The 18,354-nt window shown below is 35.2% G+C and overlaps 1 protein-coding gene across 1 annotated transcript; it reads right to left on the minus strand.

Annotated features, from left to right (window-relative positions):
* Nucleotides 1-573: 573 nt before the first annotated feature.
* On the minus strand, nucleotides 574-17,323 carry LOC132142800 (Na(+)/H(+) exchange regulatory cofactor NHE-RF2-like). The gene is made up of 7 exons (XM_059552929.1): nucleotides 16,953-17,323; nucleotides 13,564-13,794; nucleotides 9,205-9,441; nucleotides 5,944-6,138; nucleotides 3,724-3,877; nucleotides 3,213-3,442; nucleotides 574-1,647 (listed from the first exon to the last, which is right to left on the minus strand). Exons 1-7 carry the CDS (start codon nucleotides 17,184-17,186, stop codon nucleotides 1,444-1,446), a joined length of 1,485 nt encoding a protein of 494 aa, XP_059408912.1. The 5' UTR covers nucleotides 17,187-17,323; the 3' UTR covers nucleotides 574-1,443.
* Nucleotides 17,324-18,354: the final 1,031 nt, after the last annotated feature.

Raw genomic sequence — 18,354 nt, forward strand, 5'->3', positions numbered from 1 at the left:
CAAAATATCTTATAATAGTGCATAAATTAGCGATTTGGGACCTAAATATTATACAATTTAACTGTAGCTATATGTCTAGTGAATATTGTGAGGATTTAAGAGTATATTAGCTAGGGCTGGGCGATAAAACGATAACAATAATTATTGTGATATAATTTTCCTCGATAAAACGATAACAAGAGTTCATTAAATGTTGGATATAATGTCTTTGTGCCAAAAGCGGAACGAAATAGCGCTAATCCGTTATCAGCATCATTTACAATGGATTAACTGTAGTAACACTTTCTATGGTTTTTAAAGGTGGGATATTAATATCGAACTTTATAATATTAATTTAGACTTATTAAAGGAGTAATGTAATATAATTACAGTTTTGTTTGTGATTATAACGTGTGTATTTATACTATTTAGTTACATGTTTACCATGGTATTTGAGGTGCTATATGAGTGGTTTAACTGGGTCAGGCAACACAAACCTGTTTCACAATTCGAAATAATATCACTCATTAGAACATGCAGAAACGAATTATTATAATTAATTAAGATATTTATTTTGTTAAGAAAACAAAATGACTGGAAAAGTGTGAAGTGTCTGTCATGTTCTGATCATAAAGAGTAGTTTAAAACCACAACTAATGGTCTGGTTTCTACAACTTTCACTTAAGAAACAAAAATCCTAAAACGTGAGAGAACTAGAGAATTGAAATGTATTGTAATAATCATAGGTTTTGACTGATTTGAGTTTTTTTGGTTGTATCGCCCAGCCTTCATATTAGCACAAAGATGATGTGACATGTTTACTGTGTAAAGATCTCTGACTCAACCTTCTCTTCCACTGTTCTTCTCACTGTACATCTTCTCTTAATAGTGCAAGATCATGACTTCTTTCTTCAGGGATTTGAACCAACAACCTTTGGCTTCTCAGCTAGATGTTCACTTGACGTCTTTCAATGACTTTAACTATTGCAGTTACAATCTCTCTTCACCTTTCCTTCAGTATGTCTTTCCTTCCTACCGTTTCTGCCTTGTAATGACGTTTTCTTACTCTCTTTTCATTCCTTCCGTATTTTCTGGTCTGTGGAAACAGCTGTTGCATTATTATCTCTGAGAAAGAGAAGCAATGTGATGGCAGGAAAGCGACTTCAAAAAGGGGAACTTGTGCGTTATTGGGTGAAATAAGCAACTGGCTAATTGTGGAACACTTCGTAGAAACAAAATGCAGGCTTAAGCTCCGTTAAACCCATAACATGATGTCCAAACCTGCCGCATTTCTGTTCAAAACATACTTTCAGATCTGCTTTTAACACACATCAGCCTGAATCCAAACTCATCCTTTTTTGATAAATTCACACATTTCTAATCTGGTCTAAGATGCATGTATTTGGTTTGTGTGTCGGTGGAATCTGTCTAAAACTAAGGTGAACTTTATGATGTTTGTGCTGCTCAGAAGTTGCTGAAGATTTCCTGTTTCTTGCTCCAGTCCATAGGGGGCGCTCTCTTGTTGGGCCGTTTGGCCCGGGCTTTCTGCTTGGCCTCCGCTGCGGTCAGACTCAGATGCAGACCGCTCTCCTGAAACGGATCCTCAGACTTCACATCTCGCTCTGGTTTACGGGCGTCATCGCTGGAGAGATGGTCAGAATCTGTGTGCTGTGAAAACACAACACAGGGATTAACTTGCATGCATTATTGCTTTAATCAAAATATATTATGCCTCTCAAGTATTCCATCAAATCAATAATCTTAGTTTACATTATGAATCATTAAAGTAAATATTTCCTTCAATGCCTGCTTTGCACATTACGTTTAATTTCACATTTTGCTGCTTGGGTTAACTATTATTATTATTATTTGAATGAATGAATTAATATAATATATTTCATAATAATGTCATTATTATTGGGTCAAAACGAAAAGGGGGTTTCAAGCATCAAAAAAAATTGTGTAATACAGCTTTAAATTTAGCTTTTTCCTCATACATTGGAATGTATCCTGTTTAATTTCATGTTTTTCTAGGCAAAAAATTATGACACTGATACATGTTTATACCATAATGGACCCATTAATTAAACAGTAACGTGTTGATAGTGCAACTACTTTGAATATTCATATTTTGGCATTGCCTAGAGTTAAATAATTGTGAATGAAAAATGACTCAGAATGACATATTTACATATTACATATTAACATATTTAATACAGATAAATAACTCATCCCGCAGACTCTCATATTAATAGTCGTTTAAGTCAATTTGATGATTACAGAACACTGAAAACACATATAACCATAAATAACTGAGCGGATGTAATTTCATAACGAAGTGTGTCACGAGGCTCAGTGAAAGCATGTCTACTAATGCTATGAGTTGATTATTATTATTTTTTATTAATTGCAATTAATCCCACCTAATATTAAAGTTTTTAAATATACTTTTATATCTGTCTTATCTTTGACCATATTACCAACCATTTTTTTTATAATTAAGTTAAGTATATCATATGAATACATTATTATTTAGTTAATTAATTATTATTATTAATAATAGTATATATAATTATATTATTATTATTAGCAGTAGTTTTATTTTGACATCAACAACCACAATAATAATGATTTTAATATTAATATTATTAGCAACAAAACAATCCATAATAATAATAATAATAATAATAAACATTTAGATTAATTAATAATTAATAATATAATAATTTTATATATAATTAATTTTAAAAATTTAATATTCATATAAAATTAATATAATTTTTGCTGTTGTTTGGTAATAATAATAACCATTAAGATTAATTAATAATTAATAATATATATGCAATATACAATATTTTAATATTATATTGTTAAATTGTTATCGTTCCCATTTTTATTACATTAATAACATACAATTTTTTAAATTATAATTTGAATAATAAAAATAAAAATAATAACAATAATAATAATATCATATATACAATTATTATTATGTTGTTACCAAAAACATCAAAAATAATATTAATTATTTTTATTATTAAATTAATTATATATATATAAAAATTATATTATTATTATTATTATTATTATTATGATCAACAGCTATATTAATAATTATATTAATTGAACATAATAAAATATTTGAACATTGTTTTTGCACAACTTAAAAAAAATCAAATCAAATCAAAAGTAGGCCACTGAAGGTGTGTCACAGTGAGTTAACTCGCTCACACCTTGTTGCTGCTGTCAAAGCTGCTGATTTCGGCACTGGTCTCTGATAACGTGGACCGAGAGGAGGAGCTTCTGTGACTCTGGTGTCTTGGGGAGCCGTTGCTGATTGGTGGGTCAGTTAGTGTGATGTTGATGATTGGTGGAGAGATCTTGGGGGCGTCTGGGACCGTGCTGCGTGCGGTTGGACACGTCGCTTCAGGACTCTCTATGATCGGCCCGTCCACACAGTCCTCTGTTTGAAAGAGATGATTACTGACACGCCACCTAGATATGAACTAGTGCTAGTTTCTATGTGCACCGAACATTACAAATGTTTGCATAAAGCATCCGAGTGTTTTGCATAAACTTTCCTAATAGTGATCACAGGAGCAGTCAGGTGAGGCTAAGTCAACACAAAGCATTTAAATATCATCTTTCCAGTTAAGTTTCCTTCTGTGGACTTTCCCAGAACTCCCTGGGCACGTATATGAAAATAATGTTGTTATACTCTACGTACAAACACGTGTGCTGTACCTTTAAGATGAATGGATGTGGGAATGATACCCAGCCGGTTAAAGAGCTCATCTGTGTCGGGATCCACCACCAGCAGACGGGTCTCTGTGCCGCCCGCTTTGATCAACACCACCACCTCTGCGTGACGCAGACCCTCGATGCTCGTGTCGTTCACCTGGACATACGAGACACACCGAGGAGAGAGACTTTAACTCCACACTAACTGCACACTTTCTGTACTAAACCGTTTGCAGGATTACATTTCAAGCTTTAATTCAACTCCAATACATCCAACTACACAAGCTACACCTAAAATAACAAAACGAGAGAGACAGAACCTATACATATCTGTAGAACAGCACAGCATACATATACTTTTTATTTATCATATCATTATTTATATGTTTAGTTATTAAATCATAATATGGGAATAAACTATTTTTATATTACAATTTTTTAAAATATTATTATATTTAATTATTATTATTATATTTTTTATTTATTATATTGCAATATTTTAAATGGAATACTTTTAGATCATTTTTGATATAACGTAACAATATAAGTTTTATATTACACAGTAATATAACTGTATCGTACTGAACTATATTATTTATTATATTGTTATGTATATTATTATTATTATTATACAATATTATTTTGACATTGCATAAAATATATAAAAAAGAAATTAAACAAAAATCTAAATATATATATATAAATTAAAATATTAAATTATACCATGATAAAATAAATATAATGTAATATTATACTGAACTAAATTACGGTATTTATCATATTATTACTTACATTTATTTTTTATAATGTGTGAATACAATTACACACACACACACACAAATAAATGAACAATTTATTGAACAAAGAATGAACAAATAAAACTCAATAGAACAGTGTCATGTGCCCAAAATGTACACTTGTTAAACTATATTATTTATTTATTATATTATTAATTATATTAATTATATTTATATTACATCATTTTTTATTTTACATAAGGATATGTTATAATATTACACTGCATTATTTATAGTAGTGTTATTTGTGTTAATTTATTATATTATAATATACTAAATATAATAATTGACTATAATATAATGTTAAATTAAATGATGATTATAATACATCAAATGTTTTTTTTTATATTTATATTTTAATACATGATAATTGTGGGTCAGTATTTGACCAGCAGATGGAGTCTGAGGCCGCGTTACTTTCACTTTCTGGGGAACTTCCTCTTCCTCTTCCTCTTCCTCTTCCTCTCTTTGAAGAAGCCTTGCATAACAGACTTTCATCTGACATTTGTCTCTGCTTCTCCAGCCGTGTCCGTCTGATAAACACTAACTGATGTAATGCACGTGAAGGTCTTGGCTTTTATCAGAAATAATAAAGTTTGTCACTGACTTTCTAATAAAGCCAAGTACTCCATGTGACTCCAGCGGTTTAACCTCAATTTAGTGAAGCAACTCGAGTGCTTTGTTTGCAAGAAAAAAATTATTTTACGTGTTATATAGTTACTCAACAGCGAAAAAATATCCAGCGCATTCACAAAAGCACTTTTGCTGCTTAATATTTTCATAAATTACGTTGTAAATTGTTTTTTTTACAAAAAAAAAAGCACTTGAATGTGGTAGCTCCATTGCTCCCAAAAGGGGAAAAAATGCTCTCGGATTTAATAAAAAATATCCTCATTTTTGTGTTTTGAAGATGAACGAAGGACCGACACGAGGGTGACTAATGAAAAAATGTTTTGGGGGTCAACTATCCCTTTAACAATATGAATTCCTAAATGTAATACTTGACTATAAATAAGTGTTTTGCTAATGATACTCAAATGCATTCAGAGACAAACACTGCTGAGTGAATTGAACACTGTTTGTCAGTCATAATTACTGATCTGTCTGTGATAATTACAGAAAACGGATGCAAATTAAATCCATTAGGACGAATTTGCTCTCTCTGACGATCACGCCATCACACACACACACACACACACACACACACACACACACACACACACATACACATACACACACACACACACACACACACACACAGGAACACTAACTCTCTGCTCTAAAACAGGATGCTCTCGTTAAGGAGTGGATGAACCAGGCGTTCCTCTTCATTAACGTAATCTGCCTCTCTCCAGAAATCTAATTTAATCTAATCCTGTGCTGCTAATCTGGGCTAATGGAGTCTGGAGTAATCCCGTGGGATCACCTCGATGAGCCGGTCTCTGGGCCTCAGGCCCGCGCGCTCCGCCGGAGAGTCGGGGTCCACCGAGCGGATGAACTGACCCACGCGGGACTTCTTACAGTGCAGGTTGAAGCCGTAGCCCTGCTCGCCGATGGTCATGTGACACAAGCGTGGACGCAGGTCCTTCGTTTCCACATCCACCTCTGACAGCATCTCCTCCTGGAACGCAAGAACAGTAATGAACCTGAGAGGAAGTTTAGGTCAACAAAACAGGAAAACAGACGCTTTTAACTCCGACATTAGATAATGAGTCGAGTTAAAGGGATAGTTCACCCTAAAATACTGTCATCATTTACTCACCCTCAAGTTCTTGTATTAATAAACACAATATAAGATATTTTGAAGAAAATGGGTAACCAAAGAGTTACTGGTAGCCATAGACTTACAGAAGTCAATAGAAGTCAATGGCTACCGACTACTGTGAACTATCCCTTTATTTTCCAGATTGAGATAAATCAGAGGAATGCTGTATTCTGTATATTTACTCAATAAAATAATCGATATTTATTGCTTTAGACGAACAGAAATTCTCATCAATCTGTCTTTACAGGTCAATTTTTCTAAAAAATTCAGGCAGCTGCAGCATTAATATTTTTGAATGATATGAATTTCAGATCGTTCTACATGTTGCTCAGATGATCCACTTCCTGTCTAAATGTGCACTTCTTGGCCAGAATTAGATGCATTATGGCTCAGACTTCATGCAATTTAGTCAAAGGTCCAGATGCGTAGTACTTATGAACAAATAATTAATAATAAGCAACAAGTTTCTCATTACAAGCATTACCAGTACAGCCATTCAAAAATACTAAGTTAATGCAATTACTAACACTTTATATATCAAACAGTTATTTTTATAATTTGTTAAAAACGAATCACTCTCAAAATTATTATTATGATTATTTTTTTATTTAGTTACAAATATTTAATGGTAAAACTATATTCCATTACATATTTTTTTAAGCAATCATTTATACTAATTTATCACTAAATGTATATCTATAAACAGTTGCAGTTTTGTTTTATAATAAATGCTAAGAATTAATTTGCCTTCAGTTTACAGCAATTTACTTGAAAAGTTGTTTTTGACTTTTCATAATCAGAAATATTTAATGATAAGACTGTCTTCTATTACAAAATGTGTAAGCATTTTAATTTATAGTCTTATTTATATCACCTAAATATACAACTGTGGTTATTTGTTATAATTATTTTTGACAATTAATCTGCCTTCAGTTGTGGACACAGGAAGTCACTAGAAAAAATTAGTTTTTAATTAAAAATATTTTTTTTGGCATAACTGTCTCCCATTACATGACAAAATATTTATGCACTGGTTTATGGAAATTTTTTTCATTAAAATTATTAAATTAGTCTTTTTTAATTAAAATGCATAAACAACTTTATGATACTGAAACAAAAAATATTAATATGCAAAACCGCATTTAATTAATATTATAAATCTTTTATTTTTAACTATGTTGAGGTGTTGCCACAAGGGGCGCCATAGAGCACATCAATATTAACGGTCTGTTTTCTTCTTCTACAGTCAGTTTTCTCATTCAGGTCAATTAGTGCTTTAATAATGACACATCTGGTTTACTGTCACATGGCTGAAAAAAACTATCATTCACTTAAGAACTTGTTGACACAAACAACAATACACATTCAAAAAGACTGCTTCCTGCAGGAACTTTACCAGACATTCACGTCTGCATTTGTGCAAAGTTTCTGGACAAAGAGAGAGAGGAACAAACAGTCCTGTCTGATATCATATGCTCTATTATATGATATTTGCACGACACTGGGCTGTGCAGAAGGACGTGTGAGCATGTGTGTGTGACCATTGGCTCATTTCCTTTAAGAAGTGAAACACGCCCAGCAGGAATAAGGACATTCTGTGAGACACCATGTCACTTCCTGTTCTGAGACAATACAAGGGTGGTGTCTGTTTGTGTCCCATGGGGTAGAGTGACTGAAGAACCTCGCCTTACACACACATGTGCTTCAGCTCCTGAGGCTGAGACGCCGCTTAATCTAATCCCACACACACACACACACACAAACAACACCCTCAATGAATTCTGGGAAAATACCCAGAAATCAGACACCCAGGACCAGAGAGTGGGAACAAAAAGCAGGTAAATGAGAATTAAGGTCACACAGAGAGAGTGAAAAGATGAGGACAGCAAATGAAAGAAAAGAGACAGATGCAAATATAGTTTCACTTAAAGGGGCCAGATCTATTTTTTATAGCATCTGATGTTTCTTGAGGTCCACCTGTACTGCAAAAAGTACTTTAACAAGCTATTTTTATCTAATTTTCATATTAATTCAGCACAAATTTCACAGTATATAATGTTAGTTAAGGTTTCTTATGCAAAAACAACAACAACAACAAAACCCCCAGCTGTAATTAAGTCTGATAAACAGACTGATTTTGCTACTGTACCTTTAAGGCTTCCAAACATAGTTAACTTACCATATACACTACCATTCAAGAGTTTGGGATCATTAAGATATTATTTATTTTTTGTTATTAAATAGTATTTATTTGTTAAAATATTTGGTATTTTTATTTTTTTTAATTAAAATTTATTCCAGCAAGGGTGCATTAAATTGATTAAAAGTGACAGTAAAGACATTTATAATGTTATTAAATATTTCCATTTCAAATAAATGCTGTTCTTTTAAACTTTATATTCAGCAGAGAATGCAATAAAATGTATCACATTTCCGCAAAAATATGAAGCAGCACAACTGTATTTAACATTGATTATAATAAGAAATGTTTTCTTGAGCAGCAAATCAGCATGAAATGGATCATGTGACACTGAAAACATTAAAATATAGCCAAACGGAAAACTGTTATTTTAAACTGTAATAAAATTTCAAAATATTAGTGTTTTTACTGCATTATCAAATAAATGCAGCCTGAGCAGTAGAGACTTCTTTCAAAAATATTAGTACTGTACCTTTAAGGCAGAACTCTGTGGTGATTGGCCTTGTATGGTAAATAATGTACTCTCTCTATACTTGTAGATATGTGAAAGCATTTTTCTAGTCTTTTAGAGTCTATTCAAACTAACTGCACTTTAAAATACAAATACCTACCAATACTAACACTAATTGAGTTACTTATGCGTTACAGGCTTGCAGGTCCTACAGTTTGAATCCGCACCACATAATAAACTCCATCATGAAGGCCCTGCTGCTGAAACTCACCTGTGTGCTGGTCTCTGATACGCTGAGGTCAGTGCTGAGGTCACGCACCGGTTCGGTCTCATGTTCGGGCTCGGGGGTGACGCTGGGCTCCACAGTGAGTTTGGCGAAGGGTATGATCTCTGGTTCAGTCTTGTGTTCACTGGGTGACGACAGAGGCACAAACACGGGTGACGACAGACGGGCATGAGCTCTGTAGAGTGGAGAGCCGTTCATTACTCCTCCAGCGCTGCTGGGACTCTACCAGAAGACAGTAAAGTAGACATTCAGCTGAATATTTTATCCTGCACAATGAACCTGAACATCTGTGGTAGGTGTTCCTGTACACACGTCTGCTCCAGCGGTCCAGCGTGTGAATGTCACTATTGTTTGAGTGGTGTTTGTGGTCTCATGATGGTGTTTGGGGAAGCTGCTTTGAAACTGTTGTTTGCCAAGGAACAACCCACTCATAATTTAAATGAGTGAAACCACAGTCAAACTAGCCTTCTGTATGACTTCGGTATAAGATATCACTCACTACACTGGTGCACTAATAATAAAGATCTAAATAAAACTATAAAATCAACTTAAATCAATAAACAACTAGAGGCTGTGCGTTACAGTGATTTGGGTGTTTTTAAAACTCCCTGAACTGGTAAAAACACAGTTATCATGAGACTTCAAGTGGTTTCATGCTTTTATATAATGACAACAACAGCAATATAATAAAATAGTTACATCAATACAGTAATACCACAAAAGAACCAACAATTCTTCCACCAAGTAATTTAGTTCATTAGCCAAACTTCAGGCTATTCATGGTTGCTAAGCAACATAGCAACTTGGCTAATTAGCACGCATCAAATGTGGCTCATCCAATCAGAATTAAGAGTCAGAACAGAAAGAAGCTTAAATGTGCACTAATCAGTTTCTGAGGAACGCTGTTGAAGGTGGATCGGCCCAAGCACCAGAACACACTTGTAGCCAATCACCAATAAGGGGGCGTGTCCACTCATGATGGGGGAGGGGTCTGTTGCTGGAATACATAATGTAACTTTAACATCTGAACAGATTTTAAAATCCTAGGCATCAAATACACCTGATGATTTTGTAGATGTTTACAGAGAAAAACCAAGCACTAAAGGCGATTCTGAAGGTCGGAACTTTGTGAGCCCTTGCACATGTCACGAATGAGTTTATCCGAAAATCACATTAAGGCAGTCACACACAACACGAATTTACTACGATTTTACACGAACCATTCATAAAATATAGATTCTGAGGACGAAATATTTTTCTTTGTGGCAGCTATGGCTTGTGACGTTCAAAAAAAGAAACGAAGACATGGCAAAGAGAATGGCTGAAAAGCAGAGAAAACTTTCTGTTCTTCATAAACAACTCGAGGTAATTAGGCTATTTCTGAATTTCTAGTCGTTTGCCGAAAATACAACAGGTATATTCATTCATAAAGCTTAACTGCAAATTTGGCACAATTCGTAATAACAAACAAAAAATAGAGCTGTATAATTAACCTAAATTACTATTTAGACTATTTATATACATGATATGTTTTGTTTTATCATCTTCTGATTGGTCAACTTCAGATGGATCGCCAAATCGTCTCGTTCAACTGCACATATGCCATGAATTTAAACCGACAGCGTCGAAAATTATCGTGAGGTGCTCGTAACATTCTCGGATTGGCTCGTATTTGTTAATTCAATTAAAATTAAATATAAAACATGTTTAATACCCTTCAGCCGAATAGCATCAAAGTTTGAAGCAAAAAAACTGGAGTCTGTACCATTCATACACTGCGTGTGTTTTTTTACAACTGCTTAAAAGCTTGTTGACTCGGTCAGACTGTAAATTAGGCCAAAAGTTAGGTAGTGTTTATATATATATATATATAACAAGAAATCAGAAAATTGGAAAAGCCACACTTTTAGTTACATTTAGTTGCTCTCCAATACTGTTCGACTGAATCCCACTGCAGCTAATAATAAAACAAACAATAACATGACTGCGAGTTGACTGTGTCTGGATTATGTTGTTTACAGGACTCTTGCTGTGTGTTGATCCGCAGCGTCTGCTCCCTAAGCAGGTGTCAACACACCTCACCAGCACTGGACACATCGAGATCAGTAAAGAGCTTAGACAGCTCCAGTCAAACACCTCTAGATGAAGCCAGACTGAAACTCCTGATAGAGGGCAGGTGTGTGTGTGTGTGTGTTAAATTTATACCTCATGTCTTACCACACACATACTGTAATCTTGGCCATGGTTGAACTCATAGCAGTGTAAATCAAAAATCTGATTGTCCTAAAATGCAATATTTTTGAGATGTATCCAAAAACTTGCATAAACTTAAAAATATGCACATTATTAGCAATCCTTTTTATAGTTTGAGTGTTTGTCTTACATGCTAACAGTCGAGTGAAACACTGCGGTCAGGTTATTCTTGTTGTGTGTGAAGCCACATTTAGTCTGGATCAGATGACGTTCTTTACAGTGGTGTCATTTTAGTATTACTGATAAACTAAATACTTTTTGTAAATATTTTGTTAATGTTTATTTTAATAACCCTGCTTTGCATAGTTTTGGGTTTGAAAAATGTCACACAACCTGTCCATGTTTGCCGGCCTAATTTGACTAGCTTCTATCAAGTGACACATTTCCATTGATTGGACCTTGTCCAGACTTAATTTTATTAGTAAAACCCTGGTGTTTCTGTGAAAAGCACATACACAATACAAGCGTATTAAGCAGATCAAGAATACTTTTTTTTCTAGAATAAACTTAACTGTAACAAAACAGAGCACACTGAATTTAATTAGTTTAATTTAGTTATTAAATTAATATCATTCACCAGTTTGAATACTTAGCTTTATTAAGAGGTCTTAAAGGGATAGTTCACCTAAAAATAAAAAAAAATGCGGTCATAATTTACTCACCCTCAAGTTGTTCTAAACCCGTACAAGTTTCTTTCTTCTTTTGAACACAAATTAAGATATTTTGAAGAACGTTGGTAACAAAACAATTGATGGTAGCCATTGACTTTCACACTGGCTTCCACATATATTTATGGAATAAAAATACTATGGAAGTCAATGGCTACCAGTAACTGCAACATTCCTTAAAATATCTTGTCTTTTCTTTCTTTAATCATACAGGTTAAGAACAATGTGGTGAAAAACAGGGTGAGGAAAATATAACAGAATTTTCATTTTTAGGGGGACTTGTCCCTTAAAAAAAAGAAATAAGTGTTGAAAGTTTAAATGAAATATTAACACAAAAATTTGGCCCTAAATAAGCAAATGCATGGCTCATTTTGATTACATCAAACACTGAATGACTATTATTGATGCATGCTGTTTAATAATCAGCAAATAAAGGTTACAGTCTATCTCTCCATTCTCTATCAAGTAAGAAATGTGACAATTCTGCTTTCAATTCAATCCATTGATGACTCTTAGTACTTGAAGTAGAATCAAATAATTTACCACAATTTCATTTATATACTTAAAAAAATACCATTTTATTTGACAATAATAAATTGCAATTTCTTATAATGCACTATATGTCAGAGATGGAAACAGGCTAAACGTGTAATTTATTCATTATCTTTGTATTGTTTTGCATTATATGTGACCCTAGACCTCAAAATCAGTCATAAGTAGCACATATATATTTGTAGCAATAGCCAAAAATACATTGTGTGGGTCAAAATTATTGATTTTTCTTTTATGCCAAAAATAATAAGGATATAATAAGCATTTTCCATGAAGATATTTTGTACATTTCCTAGCGTAAATATATCAAAAATGTATTATCATGACTTATATGCATTGCTAAAGATTTCATCTGGACAACTTTAAAGGCGATTTTCTCAATATTTAGATTTTTTTGCACCATCAGATTCCAGATTTTCTGGAACAGTTGATTCTCGGCCAAATATTGTCCGATCCTAAACATACATCAACAAACATACATCAATGGAAAGCTTATTTATTATGGATAAATCTCAATTTCAAAAAATGACTGGTTTTGTGGTCCAGGGTCACATATCTTTTTAGAAGAATAATGCAGTTATTCAACAACCATTAACACAATGAATGTCATTAAAATCACTTGGATCTGGTATTAAATGTAACTCTACTGAATTCTGGATCCCCAACCCTATTCTTTGTACAGTGCAATCTAAATATAGCTTAATGCTCCTCTCTGGGCTGGATTTCCTCCTTGACTTCCTCTCATGGAGTCTCCAATATACAGAGATAGAGACTGTATGGGCACTACATTCTGATGTATAGACTACAGTCTGATGGCGATGGGATGCTTCACTTATTCAGATGCAAGCACTCACATGAGAGGTCTTCTCACCTTATTAATGAAGATGCCCTCTGAGCTCTGTCTGCTGTAGGGAGGAGTGGCGGGGTCTCGCGGGGAGGCGCGGGGAGAGGACGCCGCTGAGGAGCGAGAGGACAGAGAGCCCATCTCAATCGCCCTATCCTCCGTACACGGCAGACCGTGAAACTTCAGGAACTCATCGGTGACCCGGTCCACCACCAGCAGCCTGGTTCGGTGCTCCACCTCCAGGATCCTCTGAACAACCTGAGAGACACACAGAGTGTAACACTCCCTAAAACATACAACTGGTTGGAACGATGTTGGAACATGGTACATGTATGGTTTGCAAACAAAGTTTATCAGAATGGAAATTTTTTGCAAATTGTGCAGTTCAAACACAAAGTTAATTGAGGGAATGTAAAAGTTTCACGAGAAAACAAAAGTTTTGAAAACAAATGAAAATTCTGAACAAAAAAGTTTTGCATGTGAAAGCAAAGTTTATTGGGGGAATGGAACATTCTTGCACACAGAGTTTATTACGAGAACGCAAAAGTTTTGTGCCTGGATGAAAAGTATTGGGGAACGCAAAACTTTTGCGTGTGACCGAAAAAGTTTATCAGGGGGCCCCGAAAATGTTTACTGTACGAACACGAAGCTTATCGCGGGAATGCTAAAGTTTTGCAAGTGAACACAAAGCTTGGATGAAAATACAAAAGATTTGAGTTTAAACAAAGTTCAATTGTGGGAATGCAAAAGTTTTGTGAGCAAATGTAAAAGTGTTGATACTGAATACAAAGTTTCTCTGGGAAAAACCAAGGCATTGAATTCTAATTTTTCCTCCCTTGTATACCATCACCACGTCCTTTTGAAATTCCTCAACATATCAAATCCATGGTATGTAAATGATGTCATTCAGTGTGATATTGAGATTTCATATAGGCTATTATAGGTCTATCACAACAGTACTTTTATATAGGCTACAAATGTTTTGAGGTGGCATTAGACACTACAGTAAAAAGTAATCTTATGACACCGGTTAAAGAGGCCCATAATGGTTTTAAAGTGGTTTCCACGGTAGCCTAAGTGTTTGTAAGGGTGGAGGGGAGAGTTGTGTAGGTTTCCCAGAGGCGATACTGTAGTGTTTTCTTAACATCAGCACACAATGATCCAATCTTAAACAAATACCCATTGCGCTGTTACCTCAGTGTGGAATATAACCAGTGTTGGGGAGTAACTAGTTACATGTAACGGCGTTACGTAATTTAATTACAAAATAAATGTAACAGTAATCAGTTACAGTTACTAAGAAAAAATGAGTAATTAAATTACAGTTACTTATGAAAATTGTAACGATTACAAAGAGGATTACATTTGAATATTTACACACATCCACATACAGCTTATTTCTTTCCCAAATTGCACTAAGACATATGGCCCATAATCTCCGAGACGCGGAAAACACATTCGTAGAATCCAGTCATAAAAATGGAATTCAGCCTATAATGACGCAATATGCCACATTTTGGACGAATAAATCAAAAGTAGGTCAGTACACTTGAATCAAAACCCGATATGGACTGATGTCTGTGAATATTAAGCCGCAAAAAGACTGAATATGAATCCTGCACGTTCTGCGTGTCTGTGGAAATCTGGCGCTGACTGGACATTGGGAGAACCGGGACTATTCCCGGTGGCCTGGCAGACGATTTGGCCTTCTACTTTAATATTGTTATTGTATAATTGCAGGCCGAATACACTAAAGCGATTATTTCCGATAATCCGCCATTCGATAATTAAATCTCTAATAAATCATGAATCGGTTAGTCGTGACTGGCAATGGTTGGGCTCGCGCGCTCTCCGCGCCTCCGCCGAACGGTTTGGATCAGACTCCGAGTAATCAATGCGAGAGAGAGAGACCGGAGTGAACTGTGTAAGCGCACAGCTGGAGCAGAGAAGCGACACTTCTGTTCAGGGTTTCAGGTGCAGGTCAGTTTCATCTGTAAATATGCTAATGTAGTTTTGTCTTTGTTTACTTAGTCAAGCAGCAGCAGCACACTGCTCACACTCACTCAAAATACTGTATAAACGACGTCATTAATATCTATTGTAATGTTACAGTAATAAGTTAGCAGACAAATCATCATATTTGATCATAGGTTTAGGGGGAGCTAGTGCATACAAAAACACAACCTTTAGGAAAATTAATATAGCCTATGGTATGGCACTAACCGTGGTTTAACTATGGAATTTGTAGTAAAAATAAATACAAGTGGTAATTCATTTGCCAAAAAAACAAAATTGCACTTACAAAACATGGTAAAAGTCAAATAAAAATCTTCAGTACTAAAGTCATGAGGGAGATGGATGGATAATGGAAGTGAAGGTGCAGTTCAGGAGAGAACTCTTAATTACGTTGCATGTCCCCAACCTAAGGATTCAAATCTTTTTCATGTCAGGTCCATACACAAAATAGGGTTGTCCATGTTTCAGAATGGGTTGTGGGTGTATGAGTGTGAGATTTCCCAGCCTATTTTTTCCCCCAGTCCGCCCCTCATGGAAATTAATCTCTAGAACAGTCACTTCATGAGCATTTTTTACTTATTTTGAGAAACTATCATCATATCATATACAAAGAGACAGCAGTGTTTCAAAAATACACCAATGTTTCAGGAGTTTAGTACACAAAATAGGACACATGCTTATTAGATAACCGTATTTGAGTTGATGTATATGCTTTTATTTTTTTATTAACTATTTTTCCCCAAACCATTGTTAGATGCAGTTAGATGCCTGTAGTTATGCAAAGATTTGGTTTCAAAAACAGTATCTATAAACTATTTCTTTTGATTTTAAATCTGCTTTGAACTTCAGATCAATCTCTAAGTAAAAGGCAGTAATAAAGTCTGATTGTGTGGTGAATGTGTTCAAATGTGATCATCTTAATTTAAGTGATGAAGGATGGTGAAAGTCTGACAGTATTGAGCTCTACTTTAAGGTTAAACCTGCATGGTGTAAAATGGTTGAAGATGATTAACAGTTGCAAATTAACATTCATTAGAAATTTATAAAAGTAATCAAAATGTACTCAAAAGTAATTAGTTACATTACTTTATTAAAGTAATTAAAAAAGTTACACTACTATTACATTTTAAATAGGGTAACTTGTAATCTGTAACCTATTACATTTCCAAAGTAACCTTCCCAACACTGAATATAACACACTATGTTCCAAAACATGGTGAGATCCCTATATAGACAGCACTTGTGGGTCTCGCGCGTTTTTGGAACTTCACGGCGCATTTGGAACGTTCGTCAGAATGATTCCCCTAATTGCTGTCTAGGTAGGCAGCTCACCAGGTTAAGAGACATCTCCCTGTGAAGTGGCCCGACAGGTTCTCCTCTCTCTCTCTCTTTCTCGTTACCTGCTGATGCGTCTCTCCCTCCACGTTCTCTCCGTTCACCTCCACCACCCGGTCGCCGGACTTGAGACCGGACAGGTCCGCGGGGGACCCCGGCTCGATCCTGCGGATGTACTGCGCTCCTCGGTTGCGTTCCCCGTGCAGATGAAATCCGTAGCCACGATCTCCTTTAGTCACATAACACAGCCGTGGACGGAGCTCCCGCTCCAGAATCTCCCTCTCCAGAGTGTTCGCCATATCCAGCTGCAGACGTGTGCGATCACAACACAAATATAGCCTGCTCTATAATATTATTCCTTTGAGTAAACTTTTGGAGGATGCATTTTTCCACATGCTGAGTCTGTAGGCGTTGTTTCTTATTTATTTAATCGTACAGAATAGCTAAACGAAGTGTAATAAAAAGTGATTTTTTTTTTTAAATAACAAATTCAATATTAAAAATGTGATGTATAGATATAAAAAACAAATAAACAAGCTAAATAAAACCAAAATGAACGATTTAATCCGATCGCAAACTTGAGCACTAAACGCCTTACGTGCGTTAAACCGTAATCTCCGTTTGATTTAAAAAATCCTGCATGTTACAAAAAATGTCCACTTCAGTTCTTGTTAAAAATAGATGTTTACTCGAGTGTGTCTTCCTCTAAATGACTCTTCATCCCACAAACAGTCCACTAAGTTCAGAATCAGCAGCCGTTCGTCCAGCCCAGCTTCCGTCAGTCACGCATCCCACGAGCGTTCACACGGTTAACACGACACGCATTCTTCTTATAATGTATAATAACAGAAATCAGTAATAGTGTGGCTCTTGAGTTCAGTACCTATCTGAGCACGGAACGCATCAGTATGCGAGTGTTAGAACGGAACAGGTGGAAGAGGATGAGAACTGTGAAGTGTTTGTGTGTGTGAGAGAGAGGATTGGAGAGATCAGATGTTGGATAAGTCACAGATATCCATGCGGAACTCTTCCTTTTCACGTGTTTTATGGACAGATCTGGGATCAGCTCTTCTAAGGCACACTGGTTCAGTAACAGACACACAGCTGACCTGCAGCAGAGAAGATCGACTGCATTTAAAACAGGTCAGATCGCCCACACGTTCAGCTGCAGATCTGCAGGACACTGAAACAACAACTCAACCATTCAGCTAGAAAACAGTAAGGATACATAGAGTACAATGAATGCATAACGCTAAATATAGTGTAATCTGACCAGAGACTGTGATCTGGTGCTTTTCTCATATTTACAAGTGTGTGTGAGTAAGTACACACGGATTTCATGTGTATCTTTGTGAAGTATTTACATTTTTCTTGACAGTTCTGCCCTCTAGTGTTGACAACAGTTGAGGCTTGAATTAAATCAAGTTTTCATGTTTTCATATAGTGAATACTAACTAGCAAAAATAT

The sequence above is a fragment of the Carassius carassius genome, chromosome 6, assembly GCF_963082965.1.
Source record: "Carassius carassius chromosome 6, fCarCar2.1, whole genome shotgun sequence".
NCBI lineage: Eukaryota > Metazoa > Chordata > Actinopteri > Cypriniformes > Cyprinidae > Carassius > Carassius carassius.